The sequence below is a fragment of the Eulemur rufifrons genome, chromosome 7, assembly GCF_041146395.1.
Source record: "Eulemur rufifrons isolate Redbay chromosome 7, OSU_ERuf_1, whole genome shotgun sequence".
Lineage (NCBI taxonomy): Eukaryota > Metazoa > Chordata > Mammalia > Primates > Lemuridae > Eulemur > Eulemur rufifrons.
The window spans coordinates 253,979,350-254,006,783 of record NC_090989.1 but is presented as its reverse complement, the minus strand read 5'-3'; the positions used below and the strand labels follow the sequence as shown (position 1 = coordinate 254,006,783).

Genomic DNA, 27,434 nt, shown 5'->3' with positions numbered 1-27,434 from the left:
AGCGCCTTTAGCTTCCACCTTGTTCAAGTGTCAAATGTATTTTCATTTTCCACTTATGTATAGCTATAGAGACCAACAATGCAAAAAAAAATTTTTAATTACATAAACAGATATACAAAGATACTGCTACATTTGAAACAATGTTCTCCTGGCATCTGCCTCACCGTGCAGTTGCTTGAAATGTTCATTAATCAGCTTACAATTTAAACTATAAATTTGTTGAACAAAGAGTGATTTAGAGACATCAATATGTAATGTAAACATTGTGGGTTGTTGGGAAGTAGCAGTCTGTCTATATGAAAAGATCCTAGAATTAGGATTTCAAAGTCCTGGACTACAGCTTCAGCTCTGCTATATATTATGTAACTATATGAGTCATATTTTTTAGTTGTAAGTACCAAAATTCAATTTGGCAGATTTAAGAAGAAAACTGTTTCATTAAAAGGATAATAGAGACTTCAGCATCACTAGGTGGCCTAGAGAATCAGGTTTAAAGAATAGACAACTGGAACTCACCCTTTATCACTTGGTCACACCAGAGAACTGATAGAGTTGAGAACACTACCTCTGCTGAACATTAGGTGCCACCACTTAATTTGCCGAAGCCATATGCACAGCACCCACATCCTGCCACTGTCATGTCAGCCGGTGTTGGCTCTAAGAACCTAACTTTCTGCACTTGCAAAGATCACCAAAGAAAATTATTCCAGAGACTTCATTGTGTCTCTGGCTCTCAATTCAAAGTCTGAGGAGTTTTTTATTTGTAGCACTGGAGTCACGTGGAGAAGCAGAGAAAATACCTGGAATTTCCACCTCTATGGTGACAGGCATGCTCTGCTTCTTAACAAGCTCCTACATGGGGAATTCCCACATGTAGAAAGGGAGTTCAGATCCTGGGCAGCCAAAAAGGATGGCACGTCCACTATGTTGACCCTGAACAAATCACTCTGCCTGAGCCTGATTTTTCTATATAGCAAAGTAAATAAAGCTCACATGGCTGAAGAGATGGTGTATGTTCACTTATTCATTTGATAGTAAATACTAACTACTTGCCAGGGTGCAAAGATAAGCAAGTCCATTCTCTAATGGAGGAGAAAAATCAACCATTTCAAATTTCTAGCTATTTGGAAAGCAAGTGGTAGGATAAAGGCATGAACAAGAGAGATGAGGGCAGAAAGAAGGGAAGGCTCAACTGTAGTTTGCAAATGATACTCTCATATTTAGGTAATTATATATTTAAAATTTCCCACATGGCATGTGATGCTTGCACCACTAATAGGGAAGATAGACAGCATGCTTTTGTAGAAGGCTGCTGTTAAACACTTTTGAGAATCAACTGTTCTATAGAAATACCAAAACAAACAATAATGTTGGCTGGCACAAATCCAGAAACTCAGGCTTTTAATTGTTTATTAACAGTGATACCTAGACTGCCATTTCACACATAGGATACTTTTGAAAGGATTAAGCATGTCATAGCTTTACCAGTCAATAAGATAAATCATCAAGCTCATTGTGTGAGACTACCCCTGTTCTTATCTGACCTAAGTCAGTGGTCCTTCCATAATATCTGGCTACTGTGTGTACAGCTTTGTGCCTTAAATTGTTGGCTGTAAGGTTAGGTATTTTGTTTGTCCATTTATAAAACAGAACAACTTCATGATAACTTAGGGCTCACCCATCATCATACCAAATTCATCGTATGGTAATAATAGATGGAATACATTTTCATGGAATACATTCTGTAGAACCAGGAACTGACAGAGGTCATTGTCCCCTCAGGGGTTAGTTATCTCAGACTTCAAACTGGTGTACTGATTTCTTTTATCACGGTATTCTTGATAAGTTAGATTTCTGTAGCTGACATTCTTTTCTAAAATCCACAGGTCTGTATCCAACAGCTTTGTTTTAATCACTCTACTTGGATGACACAGGCATCTGAATTTCTCAATTTTTTAATTAATACATAATTATACATGTTTATGGGGTACATGTGATATTTTTGATACATGCATACAACGTATAATGATCAAATCAGGGTATTTAGGATATCCATCACCTCAAACATTTATCATTTCTTTGTGTTGGGAACATTTAAAATCTAGCTATTTGGAAATATATAACACAATCAGCTGTTAACTGTAGTCACCATACTGTGCTGTTGAACACTAGAACTTCCTTCTACCTATGTTTGTACCCATTAACCAACCTGTCTTCATCCCCTTCCCAGCCACTAGTAACTATCATTCTACTCACTACCTCCATGTGATCAACTTTTTTAGCTCCAACATATGAGTGAGAATACATGATATTTGTCTTTTTGTACCTGGCTTACATAATGACCTCCAGTTCTATCCATGTTGCTACAAGTGACAGAATTTCATTTTTTATGGCTGAATAGTATTCCATTGTGTATCTATACCACATTTTCTTTATCCATTCATCCATTGATGAATACTTAGGTTGATTTCATATCTTAGCTATCGTGAATAGTGCTGCAGTAAACATGGGGGTTCGTCTGTCTCCATTTTAGGACAGCTTAAAAAAATGAGGGTGCAGGTATACCTTTGATACACTTATTTCCTTCCCTGTGGATAAATATCCAGTAATGGGATTGCTGGATCTTACAGTAGTTCTATTTTTAGTTTTCTGAGAAACCTCCACACTGTTTTCCATAACTGCTGTATCATTTACATTCCCACCAACAGTGTGTAAGAGTTCCCTTTTTTCCACATCCTCACCGGCATTTGTTAGAGTTTTCTTTTCTTTTCTTTTTTTTTTTTTTTGATAATAGCCAATTCTAACTGGCGTGTCCAATTTAACAAGTCCAAAATTGAGTTCTTGATCTCTCCCCACCTCAAAATATTTGCACCTTAAAATAGTTACCATTTCAATAAATAGCACCTCATGGGCCCCGTTAATAGGTTAATCTAGAAGACTGGGAATCCCCCTAATTTCCCAGTCTAGCTTGACTCCACTTCAAAAATGTATTTCAAATCCATTTCTGTGCATCTTTACAACCCTTATTCCAGTCCAATCCTTATTAACCAATCTCTGCTTCCACTCTTAACTCTTGTCTATTCTCCACATAGTAGATGACATACTATTTTAAAAGGTCTCAAATCCTGCACTCCTTCAAGGCTTCCTTTTAAACACAACTTTAAAATCCTTATCATGGCCTAAGAGCTGCATGATCTGACCCCTACCCACCTCTCTGACCTCATTGATAGTTCTCCCCTTAACTCAAAAAGCCTCAAACTGGATATTTTCCACCTCCCCAAAGAGCAATCTTTTCTCCTCCACACCACCAGGCCCAAGAGCTTTCACAGGGGTTCCCTACCCCTCTTCCATTTGGCTATCTCTATCTTCCTCAGAGAAGTCTTCCCTGACCACCCTCCCTTGTACCTTAATTTTAAATTAGGGTTCCTTCCGTACATTTACCATAATTTTAAATGCATATTGATTTGAATGCTGTTTCATCAATGTCTACCTTCTCCACTAGAGAATTATTTTTAGAACAGGAACCATATTGACATTGTTCACTTCTGTGCCTATAATAAAAACAGCAGCAGCAATAACTAACACACAGCATTTACTAGGTGGCAAGCATTCTAAGCTCTATACATATAACTAATTTAATATATACTCCCAGTATATAGCCAGAGGTCAGTTTATTCAGCGAGTGAACCCAGCCCCTTTGTGCACATCTACAGAGAGCGCACCCCCTCTGGAAACAGCTCATTACACTGCTAGATAACTCTGGTACTTGGAGGAATGTTCTTTATACTATATTGGCCCTAGCATGCCTCCCTGCTATTTCCACCCACTGATTCTATTTCTGCTCCTCTGGGGCCACGCGACCCAATCCTCAATTGCCCTTACACAAGCTCGCCTTTGCTGTACCCGAAGACCCGCCCGCCCCCTTCGCGTCTCCCTTCCTCTGCCCTCTCGGTCCCCTCCCCGCAGAAATTCCTTTTCCGCGGCGGTGGTCTGGACGCGCGGCCCGGGCCCGCCCGCCGCTCCCGGCATCCCCGGCCTCGCGCGTCACGTGACGGCGGCGGCCCCGCGCGAGTCCCCGGCGGTTGTGTGCTCCCGGGCGGAGTTCGCGGCGCACGCCGCAGTCCGACAGGCTGCGCTGCGGCTCCAGTGGCGGGGGCGGCGGGCAGCTGTCAGGGCACTGGCGGCCGCGGGCCGGACGCCGCGGTGAGCGAGCGCGCGGGAGAGCTCCCTGCGAGGTAAGCGGCCGGGCCGCGGAGGCTGCGGGCGAACTTACTCCTCCCGCGTCCCAGGGATTCCCGGGTCCCGGAGCTGGGGGCGGCCGGGGGACGGGGCTCGGCGCCTTGGGCTGCCTCTCCGGGACTCCGGGCGGGCGTTTCACCAGACGACTGACCCCGGAGGCGCCGCTCGGGCTGCTCGTGGCTCCGCGTTCCCCTGGCACCCGGAGGCTCAGCCTTGCCGAAGACCTGTGACTTGGTTTCCCCTTTCGTAAAACTACCGGGCCAGGAGGGTGCATCTCCGCGGTTCTCTCCAGCCCCGAGGTTTTGCGAGTAAGTGAAGTCGAAGAAGAGGAAGCCGACTTTTGGGATGGAAGGAGCCTTCACCTAGGAACGCAGGAGCAAGTCCAGGGCCGGGCACCCCCTGTGTCTTTATTTTGTGCAAATCGCAATCCTCTTGGAGACTGGATTTCTCCATCTTTAAACAAAAAGTGATAACCCCTGCCCTGCCTCCCTCTTTAGGACTACAGTGAAGAACCAAGGGGAAAGCCATTTGAAGAGCCAGAACCCTGGAGTTGGGCAGTCCTGGGTTCAAGTCCTAGTTCTGCCACTTACTAGCTGTGTGACCTTGAGCCAAATTGACAACTCACCTATTCAAAGGAGATAATAATAGTACTTAGCTCATAGGTTGCTGTGATGATTAAGTGAAAAGGGCTTAGCACAGTGTCCAACACAGAAGGCTCAATAGATAGTGCTGTTAATATCAACATTATTAAATTAGTAAACTAGAGAGTACTTCACCTAAGGGATTTTTATTAAAATCACATTTCAGTTTCTTTATTTTTAGTCCTGAAAATAGTGCCGTTTTGGTTTGTAGGACCCTTTTCCCGCTCTGGGGCCCTTTAGCCTTCTCTGTTACAATTGGCATATGAACCTGTTGTTCCTACCAAATGAGTCAGGCTTGATGGAAACATTAATTTACTTGAGCAGATGGGTATCAGATTCCCTCTGAGGGGAAAGAGAAGTGCCAGGCATGTGCTGCCACCAAAAAAAGCACAGTAGGGTGATTGACTGTCAGAGCTGGAGGATGCCTGGGAAACCATCTAATCCAGCTGTCGCCTTTTGCAAATAGAGAAACCAGACTCAGAGCACAGGACTTGGATTTTGCTCAGGACCCAGAAGAGTGTTGGCATAGGGTAGTGAAGAGAATGGACCTTTTACCAAGCACTGTGCATTTCCTAAGTTCTAATTCTTAATTAACCCAACAAGTATTTATGGAACTTCTTGTGCTTGTACACCTACTAAGAGCTGGAGATAGGGCTGTGAACAAGACAGACCCTGTCCCCAAGGGGCTTTTTCCATTGCTAGCTATGTTAGTTTGAGGTTATATATGTATTTATATATGTATATATCTCTCTCTGCTAGTTCTCAGTACATTTTATAATAAGTTCCAGCTCCCAGTGAACTTGCCTCATAGCAGCTGGCCCCAAGGGACAGAAGCACACAGAGAGGCCTGAATTGTTTCATGATCCCTCCCAGCAGTTCCAGAGCCCTTGTTGAAACCTGATGATATTTTAGAGACTGGAGAAAATGCTGCTTTGTCAGGGTTTTTAGGAAAGGATTTCCTTCTGGCCTAACACTTGGATTTCTTTGTCTTTCTAGTTTCAGGCCTCTTATTGTTTTTAGATTTCTAAAAAGAGCTGCCTTCACCACAGTGTCTTCATTTCGGTTTCCATGGTTATCAGGGGAATTGTATTTTTATGATAGCACAAGTAGCTATTCAGCAATAAGTGGTCAAGCAGTCACCAGTTCACTATGGGTTTCTGTTTTCTAATTTTTTTTCAGTTGCAGTGCAGTCTTGCTATCCCTTCCTTCTCCCCTTTTTCTCTTTCCTTGAATAAACATGCATTGGTGGCAGGGCCAGAGGAGTGGGTGTAAGTAGAAACAGATAAAAACATATATATAGACCCTGGCCTTGAGGATTTCAGAATCTTTGAGGGGATAAAACTGAAGGCTTTACCACATGTAAGGGGCAAATCAGTGGGGGCTGTGATAAAGGTGTACGTGGGGAGTCAGCAAAAGCTCACAAAGGTGGGAGGGATAATGTGCGGGCAACCAAGAAGACATCACATGCTTTTCAAGGAAGATGTGAAAGAAGCAAGTTCCTTTTACGTGCTTCAGTCACATGGTAATAACAGATGGTACAAGAAGCATTTTGTTCCTTCAGTTTGCCCTAATGAATGAACCTTCTCTTCTTGAGTCACCTATCATGGGCTTTGTTTGGAATGTCTGCTAATTTCTCATTACCCTCTTTCTGTTAGCTTAGTGATTGTTAGTTTCCCACTCATCTAAAATATTTGATATTGTATGCTTAAAGGTGAGAGGCATTTAAGATTTTTTTCTATTTCAGTTTAGATGTTTAACCTGTATGTCCCATTTCACAAGTTGGGTTCAAATGCAGTCACATATTTCTTTATTTTTTCCAAGAAAACCCCCAAGTCTTCTAATGCCCTTATTAGTGAGAGAATTCCAATGTTTCCCTCTTCTAAGCCCCCTTGGGGCTTCCACAGGAAAAAGGGGTCATTCTTACTGTCACTCTCCAGACGAGAGAACTGCAGTGTCTGAGCAGTCCACCCACGTTGTTATTTCTGACACAGCTGTATGGTATCACTATTGAAGAACTGTCCTGCACGATCCAAGGATGTGTGGTCACTGCTGCTCAACGCCCTTATTGGACCAGATCCCTGCCAGCATGATCCCATGCTTGGATTCCAAGGTTAGAACTTTTTTAGTTTATGCTCATGTGCTTAGCCATTCTCCCCTAAGCACCTCACTCCGGGCCTTGTGTTGAGCCTGTCACCCAGGCAGGGTTCTCCTAATCTCTTGGGGAGTTCCCTCTTATGGCATATGGGGCCCTTTCCTGCTAGCAAACTTGAGATTTCCCTATTTCCAAACCTTTAATCAGGGTTTGGGGCTTAGTCCCTTCTCCTCTTCCTAACACAAGTCCCTTTGGCAAGTTGGTTCCACATCCTCTCCAGGGTTCTGCCTAACAAGGATTCTCAGAAATGGCAGCCTTCGACAAGATACGTATCCCTCGTACTTTGAGTGCATACTCTCTTTTACTTTTCCATATGTAAGAGGGGTCCTTAGGTAACTGGGCAAAGCATAGATCTGTTCCCAGGAGACTGTCTCCCCACCTGTAGTCCTAAGAGAAGTTAGGTATTCTTTTAGGGATTTGGGGGGCAAGGCTGTTAATTTAAAAATGAAGGATTTCAGTTCTCTCAGTTTTTCTAAGAATCAAACAATAATCAGTATATTTATTTCATTGTCTTTGTTTTAAACTTTTTCTAATATGAAATAATATAACAAATATCCATGCAGAAAAAACCACAAATATATAGTTTAACAAATAAGTGTAAGGGAAATACACATGTAATCACTACCCTATCAAGAAATGGAACATTGCCAATACTCAGTACCCCCTTCCAAATCATAGCCTCCCCCCGCAGAAGAAACCACTGTTTTGACTTTTGTGGTAAGCATTTATTTGCTTTTCTTTGTGGTTATATCACCTATATTTGCATCCTAACTTGTTTTTAAAATTCATCCGTATAGAATCTTTATGTTTTACTTTTTTTGCTCAACTTGTTTGTGAGATACATCCATGTGGCCACCTCACTTATTTTCATTGCTAACAGCATTTCAGGGTATAAATATGTCACAATAGATTTATTCATCCTATAGTTGATGGATACTTGAGTTGCTTAAAGTTTGACTGCAAACTACCTTAGACAACTTTTTTTTTTTTTTTTTTTTTTTTTTGAGACACAGTTTCGCCCAGGCTAGAGTGCCATGACGTCAGCCTAGCTCACAGCAACCTCAAAGTCCTGGGCTCAAGTGATCCTCCTGCCTCAGCCTCCCAAGTAGCTGGGACTACAGGCACGTGCCACCACGCCTGGCTAATTTTTTCTGTTTTTAGTAGAGATGGGGTCTCACTCTTGCTCAGACTGGTCTTGAACTCCTGAGCTCAAGTGATCTTCTGGCCTTGGCTTCCTAGAGTGCTAGTATTACAGGTGTGAGCCACCACACCCAGCCAACCTTAGACATTTTCTGTTGTGTATGTGAACAAGTTTCTTCAGGTTATAGATGTTGTGGAATTGCTTTGCTAGATAATGCCAGTTTTCTAAGTGATTGTACCGATTTACTTTCCTACCAGCAGTATATGAGAGTTCCAGTTTCATATCCTTGCAAATTGATTTTGTCAGTTTTAATTTTTTAACTGTTCTTGTGGGTGTGTCATGATATCTGTGGTTTTATTTGCTTTCCTTGGTTACTACTGATGTCGAGCACTTTTTATATTGATCAGTTGGGTGGCCTCTTTTGTGAACTGCCTATTCAAGTCTTTTGCCTTTTTTCAATTTTTCTCGTTGATTTTGTGTAGCTCTTTATATATTTTAATTAGTGGTCCCCTGTCAGTTATACATATTAAAAATGTCTTCTTGTACTCTGTGGCTTTCTTTTCACCCTTTAAAACGGTGATGTCTTAGATCCTATCTGGAGAAGCAGAGCATGAAATGAGGATTCTTGTTCAAGTGATATATTGGGAAAGGTGCTCAGGAAGAGGAAAATGAAGGAAGCAGGATGTGGGGAGGAGTAGAAGAGAGGAACAGCCAGGTGAAGTGGCAGTTCTCTGGAGAAAGGGACTTCTGTTAGTTGTTATCAGCTGACACATCTGGGGGGTGGGTGTGCCAGCCAGCAAAGAGGATCTGGGTGGAACAACAGTAGTATTCTCTGCAGTCCACCTCTTGCACTGTTCAGATACGCTTGCTGCTTATGTCAAGTTCACTCTATCCAGGTACAGCTTCTCCAGGATTCTGGTTGGTCACAATGTCTGGGAAAACTTTCAAGAGGAAGGTTAATGGGACAAACCACAATCCCTGCTGCCACAGTTGGTCCAGAGGTCTAAATAATACCCGTTATGTTCTTCCTCCACTTTGCTTTTTTTTTTTAATTTTTTAAGAGACAGTGTTTCTCTGGCTAGTCTCAAACTCCTGGGCTCCAGCGATTCCCCCTGCCTCAGCCTCCCAAGTAGCTGGGACTGCAGGCACGCCACACCAGCTCACAATCCATTTTAGTTTCCCCTCCTTTGTTCCTTGAATGTTTGATAGAACTCAATGATGAAGCCACTTTGGCTTGGAGGTTTGTTTTCTTTTGTGATGTTATTTTTGACCACAGATTAAATGTCTGTAATGGCTTTAGGACTATTTACTTTTTAAATTTCTTTTTAACTTAGTTTTAGTAAATAATATTTTTCTAGGAAGTTGTCCCTTCTAAGGTTTTGTATTTATATAAAGTTGTTTGTAATAGTCTCATTAGCGTTTTACTGTCTACAACATCTATAGAGATATCCCTGGTTTTAGTCCAATTTCACTTTCATGTGTTCTCCTCTGTTTTCCTTTAGTTTCAGTAGTTTCTTTTCAAAGCACCAGCTGTTATCTTTATTGATAATCTTCATAGTAAGTTTTCTATTTCATTAAGTTCTGCTCTTTTATTTATTTTTCTCTTCTACTTTCCTTGGTTTTGTTTTGTTCTTTTTCTAACTTCTTGAAAATGGATGTTTAGTTCATTAATTTTTCTCCTTTTTATATTTACTCTTTCCACTTAAGGCTATACCTTTTTCTCCAAATACTGTTTCTGCAGGAGCTCACAAGTTTTGACATGTAGTATTTTTAATTTAACACCTATAAGAACAATTGAAAAATTAAAACTGACAAAGTTAAGTATTTTCAAAGATATGAAGCAACTGGAACTCTTGTATACTGCCGGTAGGAAAGTAAATCAGTACCATTCCATTGTAATTTTTCCTTTGACCAATAGGAATATAAGAAACGTGTTTTGTGATTTCCAAACACATGAGTATTTTCTAATTATCTTTTATTAATGGATTGTGGTCAGTTATCTTGTTCTATATAATTTTAATCCTTTGAAATTCGTTGATACTTCTGTTAGAGTTCTGTTTACGGTCGGATTTTTATAAATGTTGCATTTGTGCTCAAAAGTAATATGTATTCTACAGTTATTGGATTCAATGTTCTATGTAATGCCATTAGATCAAGTTTATTAATCATGTTCAGATCTTTATTTTTACTGGGGTTTTTTTTGCCTATTCTAGCAGTTATAGAGAAAGGTGTTAATATCCAACTATGATTATGAATTTGTCTTTCTTTTAATTTTTGTTTTATATTGTTGAGCTCATATTATTAAGTGCATACAAATATAAAGTTGTTATATCTTCTTGGTGAATTAGTCATTATGAAGTTGCCCTTTTTATCTCTAGCAAATGTTTTTTGTTTGCCTTGCACTTTATTTTACCTGAAAGTATAGCTATACCGTTTTCTTTTTGTTAATCTATGCAGGAAATATCTGTTTCCATGCTTTTAGTTTCATTTTTTCTGTATCTCTGTGTTTTAGATATGTCTTTGGTAAACAATTTAATTGGTTTTTTTTTTAATACCCTGACTCTTTATCTTTTAACTGGAATGTTTAGTCCATTTTCATTAATGTCACCACCGAGGTATTTGGGTTTAAGTCTGCCTTCTCATTTTATGCTTTCAATATATTTGTCCTGCTAGTTATCCATTTCATTTTAGCTTTCTTCCCTTCTTTTGGGTTATTTTTAAACATTTGCTTTTTTTCCTTCTACTAATTTGGATATTATATACTTCCTCTTCTTATTTTTGTAAGTTTTTTTAAATTTTCACTTTCTCTTCTAATGGTTGCCCTAGAGATTTTAATTTAACCAAAGTTGATAGGTTAAAGTTATAGATGATAAATATCCTTACTCTTCTCTTAGTTCAGAGGCCTTAGACCACTTGAACTCCATTTATCTTCCTCCCACCTAGTGTGGTAGACTAGTTGTAAATACAGCGTGTTAGCTTTGATTAATCATTTAGGGGCCTACTGAGGGAAGAGGAAAGAGCACAGAGTTTACTTGAGAAAATTATATATTTGTCAGTACTCTTTTGGTTATAAGTGATCAGCTTCAGACTATCTGAACTTTAAAAACAAAATCCGTTAAATCCATTGTCTTTTTTTTTTTTTTTTTTAGAGACAGAGCCTTGCTCTGTTGCACAGACTGAAGTGCAGTGGCATGATCATAGCCCTCTGTAGCCTCCAACTCTTAGCCTCAAGCAATCCCCCTGCCTCAGCCTCCCTAGTAGCTGGGATTACAGGCTCAAGCCATCACACCTATCAGAAAAATCTGTTGTCTGTAAAAAGAAAATATGTCTCTCTGTTCCTGTCCCTTTCATCTATTTCAGTCTCTTACCTTGCTCTTCTCAATTTGGCTTCATCCCCAGATGAACTCTCTGAGTTGTCCCATTGCTGTCAAGGGTGCTGGGATATTCTGACTGTCTACTCTGGGTCCAGTGTCCATCTTGTGAGGTAGAGGGCTCAAGCACTGTTAGTGGCAGCTCCACCAGGAATAAATGGAGTAGGAGCGGGTTCCTCTGAGGAGCCAGGGAGGGGAGGGGTGCTGGGCAGACAAACGGTATAGCTGCCAGTCCACTACATCGAGTAATGTCTGGAAAGTGCTGCAAAGAAGAGGGTTAGAGAGGTTGCAATTGGAATCTATTCAGTTAATCTGTATTAACTGAAAAAAGGGGAGAGGACATCACCTGTTCATGATCCCACTGACAGGGAAGGAAGAGTTTGGTCAAAGAATTCCATCACTCACCAACCACTGGCACTTTGGTGTCAGCTGGGGTCATCTCGGTTGTCCATAGCAGCAGAGGTGAGGGAGCTGACTAGTTTGTGCTCAGCATGTCAGCCCCCAGTGCTTACTATTCCCATATCCCTTTCCAAGAGAAACTTCTATATCCACAACTCCTGTTCACGTAGGGGCAGCCCTAGACAGCCATGTTTTCCCTCATAAAATCTTGCTCCATCCCTACCCCCTAGTCATAACTTACTGGATGAGAGATAGATACCCAAGGACGGTGCCAATTCATAGGCTCTCCCAGGACCTGTGATGTGACCTAGTGGGGAAAAAAGATGCCTGTTCTCTCTCCGAAATGTGAACTGGGAACTGCAGAAGGACACTTAGCTACAGAGATGGAAGCTGAAATGGTACAGAGAAGCCATGAGGTGATGTCAGGCCTTTGAGGAGTCCTGGCAAGCTGATGCTATGAGGAAGCAGAAGCAATGAGGTGGAGAAAAGTTTGTGTAGGTTCTAGGTATGAGGAGAAAGGAGAGGCCCATGCAGAGTGAGACACTTGAGAAGTGAAGACACATGGACTCCAATTGCTGAGGGCTCAGCACTGCTGTGGATCCAGACCTTTGCTTCTAGACTCTGGGAGACCTGGCCCTACTGTGGTCCTATTCCTGAATGTCCTTAAGATCCTGTCATCCTTAATAGTCCGTGTATACCCTTATGATAAGCCTCCCTTGTTTGCACTTGCAAGGAAGACACTAGAACAGATGTTCACAGCTTGGGGACAGTGCCCACATGGGTGAATTTCTCTTGTGCCAGTGCTGTTCTCATCATCCCGTTCTGAATAACAAAACTTAACACTCTTTGCCATTGGATGGTCCGGAGCTCCAAACTGCGTTGGCTCAGTTACAGTAAAGAATCCTCTGCAGCCACTGCTTGGCCTGGTAGCGAGGGTCTGCACTGTGGGCTGGGGGCGGGGGCAGCAGGTGGTGAGCTCTACTCCCTCTCTAGTCTCTATTCCCTACCTCACAACAAGAAATCCTCATTTAAATCACTAGCTGTAGTCAATTCTTTTCTAGGAGGTGGATAGGTTTGGTTTAATGTGATAGAAAAGAAAGAGAAAGGCATTTAGGGAAAGGAAAGAGTCGTAGGAGAGAGGGACTTCATCACCGCTGTGTGTTTGCTGTGTGCCAGGCACGGGGTGGACTGCTTTCCGTCCACTCTGTCATCCTCACAACGACTCCCTAGGGCAGTATTATCCCCATTTTTATAGATGAGGAAGCTGAGACTGAGAATGGTCCGACTCCACTGAATGTGTAATTTCATATGTAAAGTAACAATGACTTTATAGAAGAATGGCTGGGAAGCAGTTTGTGGCTGAGTGGGAGGCAGGAGGTAGTGGAAAAGGGACCCTAATCAGGTGGTTTCCTCTGCAGACCAAGCTGCCTGGGGGAGTGGCCATGGCATCTGGGTTGGTGGGGTCCCCTTCAGCTCGGAACTTATTCCTTGTTGCTGCTGCTGACCAAGGGTTCTGCTGCCCAGTAGAGTGCCCTTGATTTTCATAGATTCTGGCTGGAGGTTCTAAATCTTTGGGCCAGGCTTCCTAACAGAGTACTGCTTTGTCACGTCCAACTCACACACTTTGTGATACTCACGTATAATAACTGCAGTATTAAATCCATTCTTATTTCATGAGCTCTGAGTTTATATACGTGTGATGGGGAGACCAGAAGGTCCTATACCATCACTTCACAAATTGGGAACCCCAGTCTCCAAGAAGGGAACCAGGAAGCAGGCTGTGATAGTGGAGAGGCTTTGGGCTCAGTCCAGGTTAGGCACTCCAGCTGTGCTGCTTGCTAAGCAAGTAAAAAACAGTAACTGTTTACTCCTAGAGGTTGGGGATAAGAATACTCAGTTTTGGGTTGTCATAAGTGCTCATCGAGATGACATATAAAAAGCACCTGGCAGGTAGTAAGCCCTCAAAAATACCCTTCCCTTCCCCCTCAAGAATACCCAGTGATTTTGTGTGAGAGTCGGGACCAAAACCCAGGTCTTGGGATCCTTCCCCCTCCCACTCTCCTAAGTGAACCAGCATGAACAGGCATGCATTGAAAGAGCGAGGGAGGCTCCTTACGGCTCCAAACCCACTCGGAAAGTGCCATCAGAACACGGCATTCTGGTTTCTGTCATCACACGTCAAAGCTGAAATAAGAAACAGCTGGTTGTTTCTTGGGCTGACGTGAGCTGAGCTTTGAAGAAATGATGAAAAGCCCAGCTGAGATTTTTGTCATCTTCGAAGTTTTAAGTTTTGCCTCATTTCCGATAGTGTACATATGTGTGTAGATCCAGGTGTGTGCACAGGGACGGCTCTTTGTGCTTTATAATGTTTTGCTTTCTGTTACTTGAGAATAGTTTCAAACTGCAATCCGTGTAACTAGGGAAATTTACTTTGAAAAAAAATTTTAAATCCTTAACCCATTACAGCTGCTCAGTCAATATAGTTTGTGGTTATTTACACTGGTGCTTTGTGTGCTTCCTAATGTTGGAGGGGAGGGCTCTTTTTTCCCTTTGTCGGTACTAAATAGAGTTCTTAGCTGCGCGAGATCCTTTTTCCCCGCCTTAATTTTTACTTAAAAACTAAATTCCTGCCACTTTGATTCTAATATAGCCTCCCTTAGATAGAAAGCAAGTGTGTTTCCTTCATTATATAAACATGGGACATGAAAGAGGAGTTGAATCACCTGCTCTTGAGATTAGCCAGTGAGGGAGAGGCAGAGCCCAAACAAGAATGTGGAGCCTGTAGGGTCCCTTTGTCGAGGCATTTCAGCAAGGGGTAGGCCTTTTGTGCCGGGACTCAAGGCAGCTCCCCACTGCCCCCAAAATTAACTAGAAGCCTTTTGCCTTTGGCTAAGGGTGTTCCATGGGAACTAGTCCAGGTGGCCTTTCTCAGTGACCCCTGAGACTCCCAGAGCTGCAGCCAGACTGCACTTCTTACTCTGTCCTAAGCCAGGCTGCCCATTTCCCACCGTGGGACTTTTGCTGACACTGTTTCCTCTGTCTGCAGTCCCCTTTCTTCTATCTGGATGCCCCAAGCCTACCCTTATCTTAGAGTCTAGCTCTGATGCCAACTCTTCCGTGCAGCTTGGCTTAGTGGTTAAAAACACAGTCTTCGGGGTCAGGCCTGACTTCAGTAGCTCTGCTCTCTCCAACAGAGTGATACGGGACAAGTCAACTGTCAACAAATTCTCTCAGGCTTAGTTTCTTCATCTGTAAAACCAAGACAGTATTACTTTCAATCAGTGCTTCTCAAACTTACAGTGCACATAAGTTCCCTGGTGATCTTGTTAAAGTGGCAATTCTGATCCAGGAGGTGCAGGGTGGTGTTCCAGATCTGATATTTCTAACAGGCTCCTAGGTCCTGGGAACACATTTTGAGTTGCAAGGCTTTGTAGAGATCTTGAGAGAATAAAATGAAATAACGCATGAAATGCACTTAAAATTGCGCCCTTCAAATCGTAGTTCTTAGTAAATGGTGGCTGCTGCTGTTTTGTTGCCTTCTATTATATTGGCTGATTTCCCTGACTGGAGGCCACATTTTTTTTTTCTTTAAACAAAGTCTCGGCCGGGCGCGGTGGCTCACGCCTGTAATCCTAGCACTCTGGGAGGCCGAGGCGGGTGGATCGCTCGAGGTCAGGAGTTCGAGACCAGCCTGAGCAAGAGCGAGACCCCATCTCTACTAAAAATAGAAAGAAATTATATGGACAACTAAAATATATATATACAAAAAATTAGCCGGGCATGGTGGCGCATGCCTGTAGTCCCAGCTACTCGGGAGGCTGAGGCAGTAGGATCACTTAAGCCCAGGAGTTTGAGGTTGCTGTGAGCTAGACTGACGCCACGGCACTCACTCTAGCCCGGGCAACAAAGCGAGACTCTGTCTCAAAAAAAAAAAAAAAAAAAAAACAAACCAAAGTCTCCCTGCCCCCTGTCCCCCGCCCCCCTTTCATGGCACTAAGCATTTTCCCCTTTGTATTGTGGTTTTTGTTTTGGGCGATTTTTAGTAGACATACCTTTGTCTCCCACCAGACTTGAGAGTAGGGTCTTTATCTAATTCCCCCTGACTCCCTCAAGGTGCTTACCATGGGATATTTTTATTTTTATTTATTGTTTTCTTCAAGAGATGGAGTCTCGTGTGTTGCTCAGGCTAGACTCGAACTCCTGGGAACTCGAACTCCTGGGCTCAAACGATCCTCCTGCCTCAGCCTCCCAAGCATCTGGGCCATTGTGCCCAGCTACATGGTCTTATTTGTACACAGCAAGTGTTGAATACATACTGGAGTTTTATTTACTTCTGTTTTTATTCCACAGGGATCTGTATGGCAGTAGGGAGTATAGCTAATGATTTGGATAGTCTCAGTTATGCTAGAGTTGCTGCTCAACCAGGTTCATTTGCCCACTGCCCAAGAGGAAGCCAATACACCAAGACAGCAGGGTTTACTATAGAGAAAGAGGTTTTTTTTGTTTTGTTTTGTGAGACAGAGTCTCGCTGTGTCGCCCAGGCCAGAGTGCTTAAAGTTTGACTGCAAACTACCTTAGACAACTTTTTTTTTTTTTTTGAGACAGAGTTTCGCTCTGTTGCCCAGGCTAGAGTGCTATGACGTCAGCCTAGCTCACAGCAACCTCAAACTCCTGGGCTTAAGTGATCCTCCTGCCTCAGCCTCCCGAGTAGGTGGGACGACAGGTGCGTGCCTCCATGCCTGGCTAATTTTTCCCTTATTATTAGAGATGGGGTCTCACTCTTGCTCAGGCTGGTCTCGAACTCCTGAGCTCAAGTGATCCTCCCGCCTCAGCCTCCCAGAGTCCTAGGGTTACAAGCGTGAGCCACCACACCGGGCCAAGAAAGAGTTTTTAATTCTGTATAGCACCAAGCAGGGAGACGGGAGGAATTTCTCAAATCTGCCTCCCCAAGAATTTGGGAGACCAGTTTTTTAAAGACAGTTTGGCATAGGCAGTTGAGTTTGCTAATTGGCTGGGTTTGGGGCAGAACCATAGGGTTACAGAAATTATTGTCTTTGCTGACCAGGTTCTTGGGTGGGGGTCACAAGACCAGTTGAGTCAGTTTCTCGGTATGGGCCACTGGTCTGGGTGGCTCAGCCGTTCCACTGGAATGTGGGACGTGGAAGATATCTCAGAAACTACCCTTAGGTTTCAAAATGGTGATGTTATCTGTGGAGAAAGCTAAGAATCTTTATGACCACCAGCTATGTGGCTCCGGGGTGGCAATTAGAGAGAAGCAAACAGGGGGACAGTGGCTAATTATTATCATTTTTAGCTAGGCCTGTGCCTTATTTTAAGCTAGGCCCTTACCACAGTTCTTGCCTTGGAACCCTTTATCAATGTGTGAAGCCAATATGCTAGGTAATGATGATTATTCATTTATCCAGTATGTGTTTATTGAGCACCTACTCTGGGGCCAGGCATGTTCTAGACATAATACAAAGCAGTGACTCAAAGTTTCTGCCCTTAGAAACTTACATTTTCCTCAGGGAGATGGACAGTAAATAAAGAAACACATATTATAAATAAAATCACAAGCTCCTTGAGGGCAGAGGATGTATTTAATTCATCCCAGTGAGTGGGTGTTCACAGTGGGTGTTGAGGCTCTCTGTCAGCTGGCCGCTCTGGGCCTGCATGGGCTGTTTCAGCCTTCACAGGGTTCATCCCTGTGGTGTGACTCAGTACTTCCTCATGTCCCCATTGCCCCCCCCCCCACAAGCCCACTCACACAAAAGCATAAGTGAGCTGTGTAGATGTTACTAGAGATCTTAGCAGGGAGCCAAAGAAAGGGCTTCACTTTACACCCACAGTAAACAACTTAGAAGTCTGTATTAGAAATCTCCAGAGTCCCTTTTGAACACTGTCAATACCTGGGCTCCCCTTGCTGACCCTTCTTCCACACCCAGCTCCAAGTGCAGGTCCTTTAGGAATACTTGTATTCCTGGCCCCATCGTGCTTGCCCTTCGGGACGCTCGGCCCTTGGAGCCCACTCTTCTCAGAAGCAGCCAGAGTATAGACAGAGAACAAAACAAAGCAACAGCTTTCATTCCGGGGCCTGACACGGGTAGCGTTCTGCACAGTTTTCTAAGGGTGTTCACTCCCACTTTCTCCTCTGCGAGTCCTTTTCCATTTCATGCCTTTTAGATGTTAGACTAGCCAAGAACTTGTTCATCAGACCTCTTCTCTCTCTCCACCCTGCCATTAGTGCTCTCATCGCATGCCGTGGCTTTAAACATCATTCAGGTCTCTGTTCAAATGTCACTTCCTCAGAGACCTTCCTTGACAACCCTGTCTAAAATAGCACATGCATACACACGCACGCATGCACACACGCACACACACACACCCCTTGGCCTGCCTTGTTTCTCTTCATGGCATGTATGTTGATATCTCTTTATTGTCTGTCTCTGAAGGTAGGGAATCTGTCTTGTTCACTGCTTTGCAGTACTTGGAACAGTGCCTGGCACATAGGCTACCAATGAGTATTTGTTGAATATATGATTTTTTTTCTTTGGAAGTTCTCAAAATCTTCACAAGGTGTAGCAGGACAGCGTCGTTGGCCTCAGTTTAGAGGTGAGGGAATAGTCTCAGAGAAGGTCAAGGGCTTGCCTCAAGTCGCAGAGCTAGGAAGCAGTAGAGCCTGCTTGTTGGGAGCCCAGTGTTACGGGACTCGCCTCCCAAGAGGGTGGCCTCTGCCTCTTCCACTGAGACTGGGGACACCAGGTGGGCCAGAGGCATGTGGATACCTCCAGTGGGAGGCTAGGCGGGTGCCCAAGAGAGTTCTCACACTCTCGGGAACACATAAAACATGGAACAGTGTGGGGCCCACCTCAGGACCTGTTCCCTCTATCCCAGACAGGTCCCCACCATTGTTTTTCCAGTTCTTTACAGGCATCACACTCCAGGTGCACTGGCCCTGGGGGACATTCGTTACTTGTAATTCCACACTCAGAGGCCCCAGTGGCAAAAAGGAAGGGCAAACTTGAATACATTAAAAAAAAAATGTTGTTACCTGGTTATAGAAATCCCTGTTGCTGCATGGATCTCTGTGGATTAGTGTAAAGATAAAGTAAATAAAGCCAAATGGAACCGTAAGGAATGTGACATTTGAATAAAAGGAAATCCTCAGCTGAGCTCAGAGAAGGGTCCTGAGGGGAGAATTGTTGGCCTCATTCTAGGTTCAGACTCCTGAAATTGAGGACACAGACAAGTTTGGGGGAAGATAAGTGCTGAAGGGTGGAGACAAACCTGCTGGGAAATGCCCCTTCTCCTGAGCGACCAGCTCCTAGACCATTTGCTTCCCACTGCGGGGGCTTCTTTGAACTCCAAGAAAACTGACTGTTCCATCTAACATACCTCTCCTGGATGGATGTCCTTAAAATATAGCTCTGATTGGGCCACTCCCCTTCTGAGAAACCCATAACGGAGTACAGGCTTCTAAGTCTAGCATGCAGGCATTCAGCATCTTTACCAATCATGCAACATGTCTAAGAGGGTAGAGCTCCAGTGGCTTCAGGGGGCAGAACTGAAACCAGCTGAGGAAGAAACTAGGAGCTGGATGCCAGCTGGGTTTGGGGGAGAATATTAAAGTCCATCTCAGGGTGCCTAGGGGCCTCATAGTAGTGCCCTTTAGAGTTTCACATGCGATATCTGTCAGAAATGGCTAGGTTTTGCTTTATTAACAAACAAGCCCCAAGTTCTTAGTACCTTAACACAGAACAAAAGTTTCTTTTTCATGCATGTTCATTTTGGCTTGGCTGGAGTCTGTTTACCTAATCTCTCAAGGATCCAGGCTACCAGGGTAGCCATGATCTCAAATGTTGCCTGCCATCTGCTGTGCCAGAGAGAAAAGAAAGCTCTGGATAGTCTTGCTTGGGCAGTTAAGTGCTGTGGTTGAGAAGTCACACATCTCTTCTACTCAAAATTCATTGACTAGTATCAGTTTTGGGGCCCCACCCAACTTCAGGAGGGACCAAAGAGTACAGTATCATGTGCTCAGAAGGAGGGAAACCTGGAAATAGTTGATGTAGAGCACTAATTACCAACACGGTGTGTGTTAGGTCTTTTAATCAAAACAAACCTTTGGGGTTGTATAAAGATCCCTAATTGATGTGTGAGGAATTGGAGGCCCAGAAAGGTTAAGTGACTTGCTCAAAAGTCACCTACAATTTGATGTCAGGTTTTCTGACTTTGAGGTTATTGGGCTTTGTGTGATACAGGGAGAGCCGCTTCAGTGAAAGGGTTGAAGCTGAGGAGAGCCACTTATTAAAGATGCTGCATCACAGTGTGGGTGGGGGCCCTTTTTATCACAGTCACCAGGGAGCTTGTTAAAAATGCACATAATTGCCTCCACTCCAGAGATTTTGATTCTGGATGTCTGAAATGGAGCTAGGAACAGTCCACAGGTAGATAATCAAGAGCCCTGTTTGAAGAACCACTGCTATGGGAAGTCCTGCTAAGTCTGGTTTAAAGATTTCTTTCCTCCTGAGCTCTATAAGCTGCAATAGTGCTTACTTAATTCTTTCTATCCCATGTTGTTCTTCAACTGTGAGAGCAAATGGTTGCTCTCACCTGGAGGACAGGTTTAGCAATTTCCCACTCCATAAGAGCTGTGTTTGCAAAACAAATGAACTGAGGAATAATGGGATTTTTATTCTTTAATTCCTTATTCACAGTGAGACTTCAAGAATTTCTCTGTAGGAATCTCCATGTTGATGCAGCAATGTCTTGTGGAGGGGGGTCCTTCAAGTCATGTTGACATAATAAATTTACATAAGGTTAGAAAACATTAATTATTGACCTAAAAATTGAGGTGAGGGCATGTTGGGATTCACTTCTGCTTATTTATTTACTTAGAAAACACTTACTAGGCCGGGCGCAGTGGCTCACGCCTGTAATCCTAGCACTCTGGGAGGCCGAGGTGGGCGGATCGTTTGAGCTCAGGAGTTCGAGACCAGCCTGAGCAAGAGCGAGACCCCATCTCTACTAAAAATAGAAAGAAATTATATGGACAGCTAAAAATATATATAGAAAAAATTAGCCGGGCATGGTGGCGCATGCCTGTAATCCCAGCTACTCGGGAGGCTGAGACAGGAGGATCGCTTGAGTTCAGGAGTTTGAGGTTGCTGTGAGCTAGGCTGACGCCACGGCACTCACTCTAGCCTGGGCAACAGAGTGAGACTCTGCCTCAAAAAAAAAAAAAAAGAAAAAGAAAACACTTACTAAGCATGTACTTGGTGCTAGATGTTCGATGGTGTCTTTGAGTTCTTGCTGTATTTTTCATAACTGAAGTATGGTGGCCCAGTGTATTTCTTATCGATGGGCGGCTATGGTAACCATGGGAAACCCGTCCGGGACAGAAATTGGCAGTGCTGGGTGCTGTGGGATGTCATAGGGGGCACACACGGGTTGACTAGATTGAACACTGTAGTAGACTAGGTTCAAGTTGGCGGTGAGGCAAGATGCAGTTATCGGAATTGGTAGTTGTCATTTGGGTCTTTTTTATATTCCTCCTGAGAATTCAAATCACGACCATTAACAACAGGTCCCAGGGAGGACCCTAACGGACAGACCTGCAAAAGGCCATGTGGAAGCCTCCTCGCCTGCAAGGTTGCATAGATTAGGTTCCCTTAGAGTAGCTGATTCTCTTTTGAAAAAGCTGTCAGAGTGTCCTTGGAGAATGAAAGACCGTTGTATATAAGGCATCTCAGAAAGTATGCAGTATATGGTGCTCGCTGAAAGAACAGTGCACAGTTATACTCAGGGGAGCTAATAAATCAGAAAGTGAAATGTGGGGACAAAGAGAATGAGGACTGCGTAGGTCGAAGCTCTTGGTAATGATCAAAAGAGATTCCTTTCAGATGCAGCAGCTGGTCCTGGTTCAGATGAGATCACCCTCTGGGAAGAAACATTTGGATAGTTGATAGTTTGCATACTTTCATATGGGAAATTATTAAAATGGAGATAATGGTGTTCTTCCGGTGGTTTTATAGTTTTGGGTGTTTTGGTTTTTTTTTTTTAAGAAATGGGGTCTCGCTCTGTCACCCAGGCTGGAGTACAGTGGTGCCATCATTATAACCTCAAATTCCTGGCCTCAAGCAATCTTGTAGCCTCATCCTCCCAAGTAGCTAGGACTATAGGTACATGCCACCACACCCAGCTAATTTTGTTATTTTTTTGTAGAGACAGAGTCTCACTATGTTGCCCAGGCTTGTCTTGAACTCCTGGCCTCAAGTGATCCTCCTGCCTTAGCTTCTTAAAGTACTGGGATTACAGGCATGAGCCACTGTACCTGGCCCCTTCTGGAGGTTTTAAATTGAAACAGCAAAATAATAAGGAAAAAAGAAATGAAACAGGGACAGCAAGAAAAGTATTGTAAGTGAGCTCCTCTTGATAGATAAAAAATTTAGAAAGATAAATGTAAACCGTGTGGAGACATATTATGATGGGGGCATCTGTTTTGTGGGAGGGAGACTGCATCTGAGCTAGTTGGCAGAAATGGAACATGTGAAGGGTCGGGGCTAGCTAGAAGAAATGTAATCTGTGAAGTCACTGAATTCAGAGCACCATGTAGGGGTCACCAAGACCTTACGGAGAGGCAGCAAAATAACGTTTTTTTAATTCATAATCGAGGTGAGCCAAGAACACAGTTGGAGGAGTTCAGCCTGAGGCTGAAGTGCACCTCACCCACTCAGAGGAGTCCTGGCTTGGAGCTCCTTCCTCATGCCAATTACACTGTGGTGAGAAAAGCAACATATGAATTAGGAAAAGAGTAATTAGAGAAGAGCCACCTAAGGCCTCCAGAAAGGCCTGGGGTAAAGTTTGGGATGGATATAGAATGCAAAGATATGAAATTTTGAGGGAAAGAGTGAGTTATGTGAGAGTTCAATATAAAAGGGTTAATTTAAGCTGACCAGAGGTGCTGCTGACCTGTTTCTTCTCCCAGTGACTGTGGTTAAACCAATTGTAAGCAATCATCACTTACTGGATTGGGATCATTGCCTGAAAGAACTGATAGCCTGGGAAAAAACAGAATCCCACTCTCATAGTGCCTGGGACAAGAGGACCTGGGGTATTGGAGTAATCTAGGTACCATATAGCTAAGAACGTTCTCCTTGTCTTTTCTGTTGCCCTGAATAGTTGGAGCAGAGAAGGGAGTCAACACCAGGTATTGAGTCTTCAGAGGTAAAGTACCCAGTCCCTGCCCTAAGGAAACACGCAGTCTAGTGGAGGATATAGAAGTCCACTGAATAGGCTTAGAAACAATGACCAAGCCAGTAGAAATAAACATCTCTGATACTCAGATTGTGGTCTTGAAATATTATTATTATACTTCAGTTAAAGAAACCAGGACAGCCTGACACCATGGCACATACCTGTGATCCCAGTACTTTGGGAGACGGAGGCAGGAGGATCACTTGAGGACAGGAGTTTGAGATCAGCCTGGACAACATAGTGAGACCCTGTCTCTACAAAAATAAAAAACTTAGCAGGGCGTGGTGGTGTGCACCTATAGTACTAGCTATTCAGGGGGCTGAACAAGAGGACCACTTGAGCCCAGCTGTATTGGCAGCTGTGTCCAGAGGCCTGATCAGACTCAGGTTTGACCCCTTTAGCAACACAAGTGGCACTGTATCTTTTTATCAGGAGCCACATTCCCTTAAAAAGGCTGCGAAAGTGTAGCTAAAGAAGGAAGTGAGGAGCAGGAGACATCAGGGTCACAGAAACCAGCATGAATAAAGTGGTGTCCATCTGAGGGAGTGTCAGATGTCAAGAGCCCAGGCTTTTCTCCATAATACATAGCAGTCCAGAGCCCAGCTGTTCTGCACTGCTGCCGAGGACTTGGTGAAGTCTCACTGGGTGAACATTACAGAAGAATCTATACGCCTGGGTTCCAGTACTAACCTATAAAGTTAAAGCCACACTTATCTTGAGGGAGCTTGGTATTTTTTCCAGACATACTCACACATTTTTGCTTCTGGCCTTCTTGAGGCTTAGATAACTGACAAGTATGATCAGCATTTTCATAAAACTGAGAGGAAAATCAAGGCCCTGGAGAGGCTGACAATTTGAGTAAGGCCAGTTGTAGAATCTACCCTGTTTCTCGTTCTAGTTTCTAGTTGTATAGAGATGATAGGGTTTCAGACTTGGACGTTACTCTAGATTATCTAACCTTCCGCCTTTTTCTGTGCTTTTTTCTGTGTCTCTGATTCATTCTTCTCTCAATGTAGATCAGTTGCTTCTGTCCTGTCTCTCTCCCCCTTTCCCCCTCCCCCCTCCCCACCACCTGGGGAAAAGGATCACCAGCAACTATTCCTGAGTTTATAGCTTAAGAAAGAAGCCATTCATTCCCTGCCATTAAGGAAAGAAGCTAGCCTGATTCTAGAATCACAACTTATATTCTCCTGGAGAAAGTCTCCGTGGCCCAGTTGGAACCATCCGGAGTCCACCCAATTGTAAACAACGGGTGGGGGGACCATTGTTCTATACACGTGTCTGCAGGGATCCCTGCCTCTGTAATCATGTGGTATAAATAATTGGTGGGGGAAGGATATTTTCCAGAGAAAGCAAGGAGGCAGATGGCTGGACAGCCAGCCTCACAGATGTTCAGAGCACTAGAGATACATCAGTAACCAGTGGCAGAGTCAGGACCAAAACCCACAGCATCTGACCCAAGAGCAGTCTTTCCTGGGGCTGCCCGACATGCGGAAACAGTAGTAATGACTTGGTCTTGGAATGAGGAGGGACAGACGGGCCCTCACTCAGTTCTCATTCCTATTGGTATGAAGAGGTCTCTTCCCTGAGAGTGTAGGGGATCCAGAGCTCTAGGACCGTAACAGCCAAAGGTGGGTTCCTTCTGTATGATTCCAGATTTTCAGTTGCAAGTCACAGAAACCCTGCTTGAGCGAAGAGGGAATTTATAGGAAGGCCATTGGGGTACCTCATGAAAATGAAGGAAGAACTGTAGGTTCCAGGGCATCTTCAAGAATCTGCTCACCTGTTTGCTTCCTCTTTTTAAATTTTCATCTTTCATATCTACTCATTTCTGCTTGGCTCTCATACACAAGGTTTTCTTCACAAGGTAGGGAACCTGGCAGTTCTGGGGTCATATTCTTACAATATCTTACCAAAGAAAAGAGAGTCTTCCTTGCTAATGCCAGGTAGGAAAATCCCAGAATGGGATGCAGGTTGAGAAGATGGAGTCAGCTGATTGACTGGGACTTGTTTACTTGCTCACCTCTGGGCTCAGGAGATAGCAAGGGGGTATTTAAAGAAGGGGACCGGTAAGGAGAGTAGACAGAAACCTCTTGTTTTGTGTCTGTCTCCAGGTGAGCATGGAGGCTGGCGGCCTCCCCCTGGAGCTGTGGCGCATGATCTTAGCCTACCTGCACCTTCCCGACCTGGGCCGCTGTAGCTTGGTATGCAGGGCCTGGTATGAACTGATCCTCAGTCTCGACAGCACGCGCTGGCGGCAGCTGTGTCTGGGCTGCACCGAGTGCCGCCATCCCAACTGGCCCAACCAGCCTGACGTGGAGCCTGAGTCTTGGAGGGAGGCCTTCAAGCAGCATTACCTTGCCTCCAAGACATGGACCAAGAATGCCCTGGACTTGGAGTCCTCTGTCTGCTTTTCTCTATTCCGCCGGAGGAGAGAACGACGTACCCTGAGTGTCGGGCCAGGCCATGAGTTTGACAGCCTGAGCAGTGCCTTGGCCATGGCCAGCCTATATGACCGAATTATGCTCTTCCCAGGTGTATATGAAGAGCAAGGTGAAATCATCCTGAAGGTGCCCGTGGAGATTGTAGGGCATGGCAAGTTGGGCGAAGTGGCCCTTCTAGCCAGCATCGATCAGCACTGCTCAACCACACGCCTGTGCAACCTCGTCTTCATGCCGGCCTGGTTCTCACCCATCATGTATAAGGTGAGTGACCACCTCAAATAGATGGCCTTTCCAGTCCTGACCCCAGGGGCCTGGCCTCTTCTCAGTGGGTTTGTAATCCCTGTTTGGTTGGAATTAAGTGGCTTAGTATACACACACTCCTCTGAGTTCTGAACCAGTTAAAAAATATAGGCATAGGGATCAGTATAATTCAAAACTCTGCTTTATTCCTGTCAAAGCTGTATTTAAAAAATGAGGCTTGGGCTTGGGGTCAAAATTGATTTGTACTTTTTCCTTCCCAAATGGACCAACTGGAGCCACAGGTGGAGCAGCTAGGTAGGAAAGCCAGGTTCTGAGAGCATGCCACATGTGACAGGAAGCAGAGAACGTTAGCCGCTCATGGGCATGCCCAGAGACACAGCCAAAGAGAAAGGAGGCTCTGCAGGACCAGTGACCTTCAGTACCCCACCCTGCTCAGGGTCAAGGAAGGTCAGCCTTTTACCAGGATTGGCTACTTCTCAAGGGTGACTGGAGAGAAGATCAGAAAGTGTTAGTCCGTCACATTCCTTCCATGAACACAGAGCAGAAGATGGTTTTAAACCAAAGCATGTGTCAAAGTGTTGGTTGTTTCTGGCAGGACAGTCTACATCTCATACATCGCCTAGAAACTCGATTATGTATCTAGTCAATAAAAATTATATTGCTACTATGACTACCAATAACAACTTAAAATTGTCTCTCCTATTTGTAATGATCATTATATACCCATCATTTTTGACGTACTTAGTATGTGCCAGGCATATACTTTATAGCTATCATGTCATTTATTCCTCCCTGCAGCCCTGTGAGATGGGTAGCGTCATCTGTTTTTATAGATGAGGATACTGAGGCTCAGCAAGACTAAGTGATGTGCCCAGGGTCTCAGACTTAGTAAGGGACAAAGCTAGCATCCAAAGCCTATATTCATAATCTAGGTGACTTCCATCTGTGACCTCATTTGATCCCCACAGCAAACATTTGTGGTAGACCGAGTAGATGTGCTATCCCCATCAGGATAGCATCAGGAACAACTGTATGCTAAGTGGTGTGAATCCAAGCAGGGAGCTGGGGGTAGGAGTGCAGGGCTTACTGAGCTGGTGGCTTTGCAGAGAGCAAAGCCTTGATCCAGTGGGCCGGCAAGAAATGTGACCTATTGCTGTGCCCACACGTACCGGTGGCCACATAGGCGGACCTCTTTCCCCGTACTTGTGGCTGGGTCTGCCCAGCTCAAGCAGACCTTAAGACTTGAGGTTTTAGGAGGGGTCACGCTACAGAATGTGAACTTTTCTGCCATCATCCACTCTTGTCCCCCTTCCTTGGGGATTAGAAGGATCGAAGGATGGGCATCTCCCAATTCTTCTCCCTCTCTGAAGCATAGCAGCTCCCCAGTTCCTTTTAGAGGCCAGCCTGACACCCCTGCCCTGGGTGGGGAAGGGGAGGTGACCAGCAGAACAAATGGCCCTTGCATGCTCCACCCTCCTTAAGGAACAGAGTGCAGACCAGTAAAACAAATTGTGTCCCTCTGAGAGCCATTTT

General features: G+C 44.2%; 1 protein-coding gene across 1 annotated transcript in view; it reads left to right on the top strand.

Annotated features, from left to right (window-relative positions):
• Positions 1 to 6,940: 6,940 nt before the first annotated feature.
• FBXO10 (F-box protein 10) overlaps positions 6,941 to 27,434 on the top strand; it is a 42,661-nt gene continuing 22,167 nt past the window's right edge. The window contains exons 1-2 of the mRNA XM_069476604.1: positions 6,941 to 6,990; positions 25,311 to 25,901. Of these exons, the coding sequence (XP_069332705.1) occupies positions 6,967 to 6,990; positions 25,311 to 25,901 (615 nt within the window). The 5' untranslated portion in view covers positions 6,941 to 6,966. The remainder of the gene's footprint in view (positions 6,991 to 25,310; positions 25,902 to 27,434) is intronic.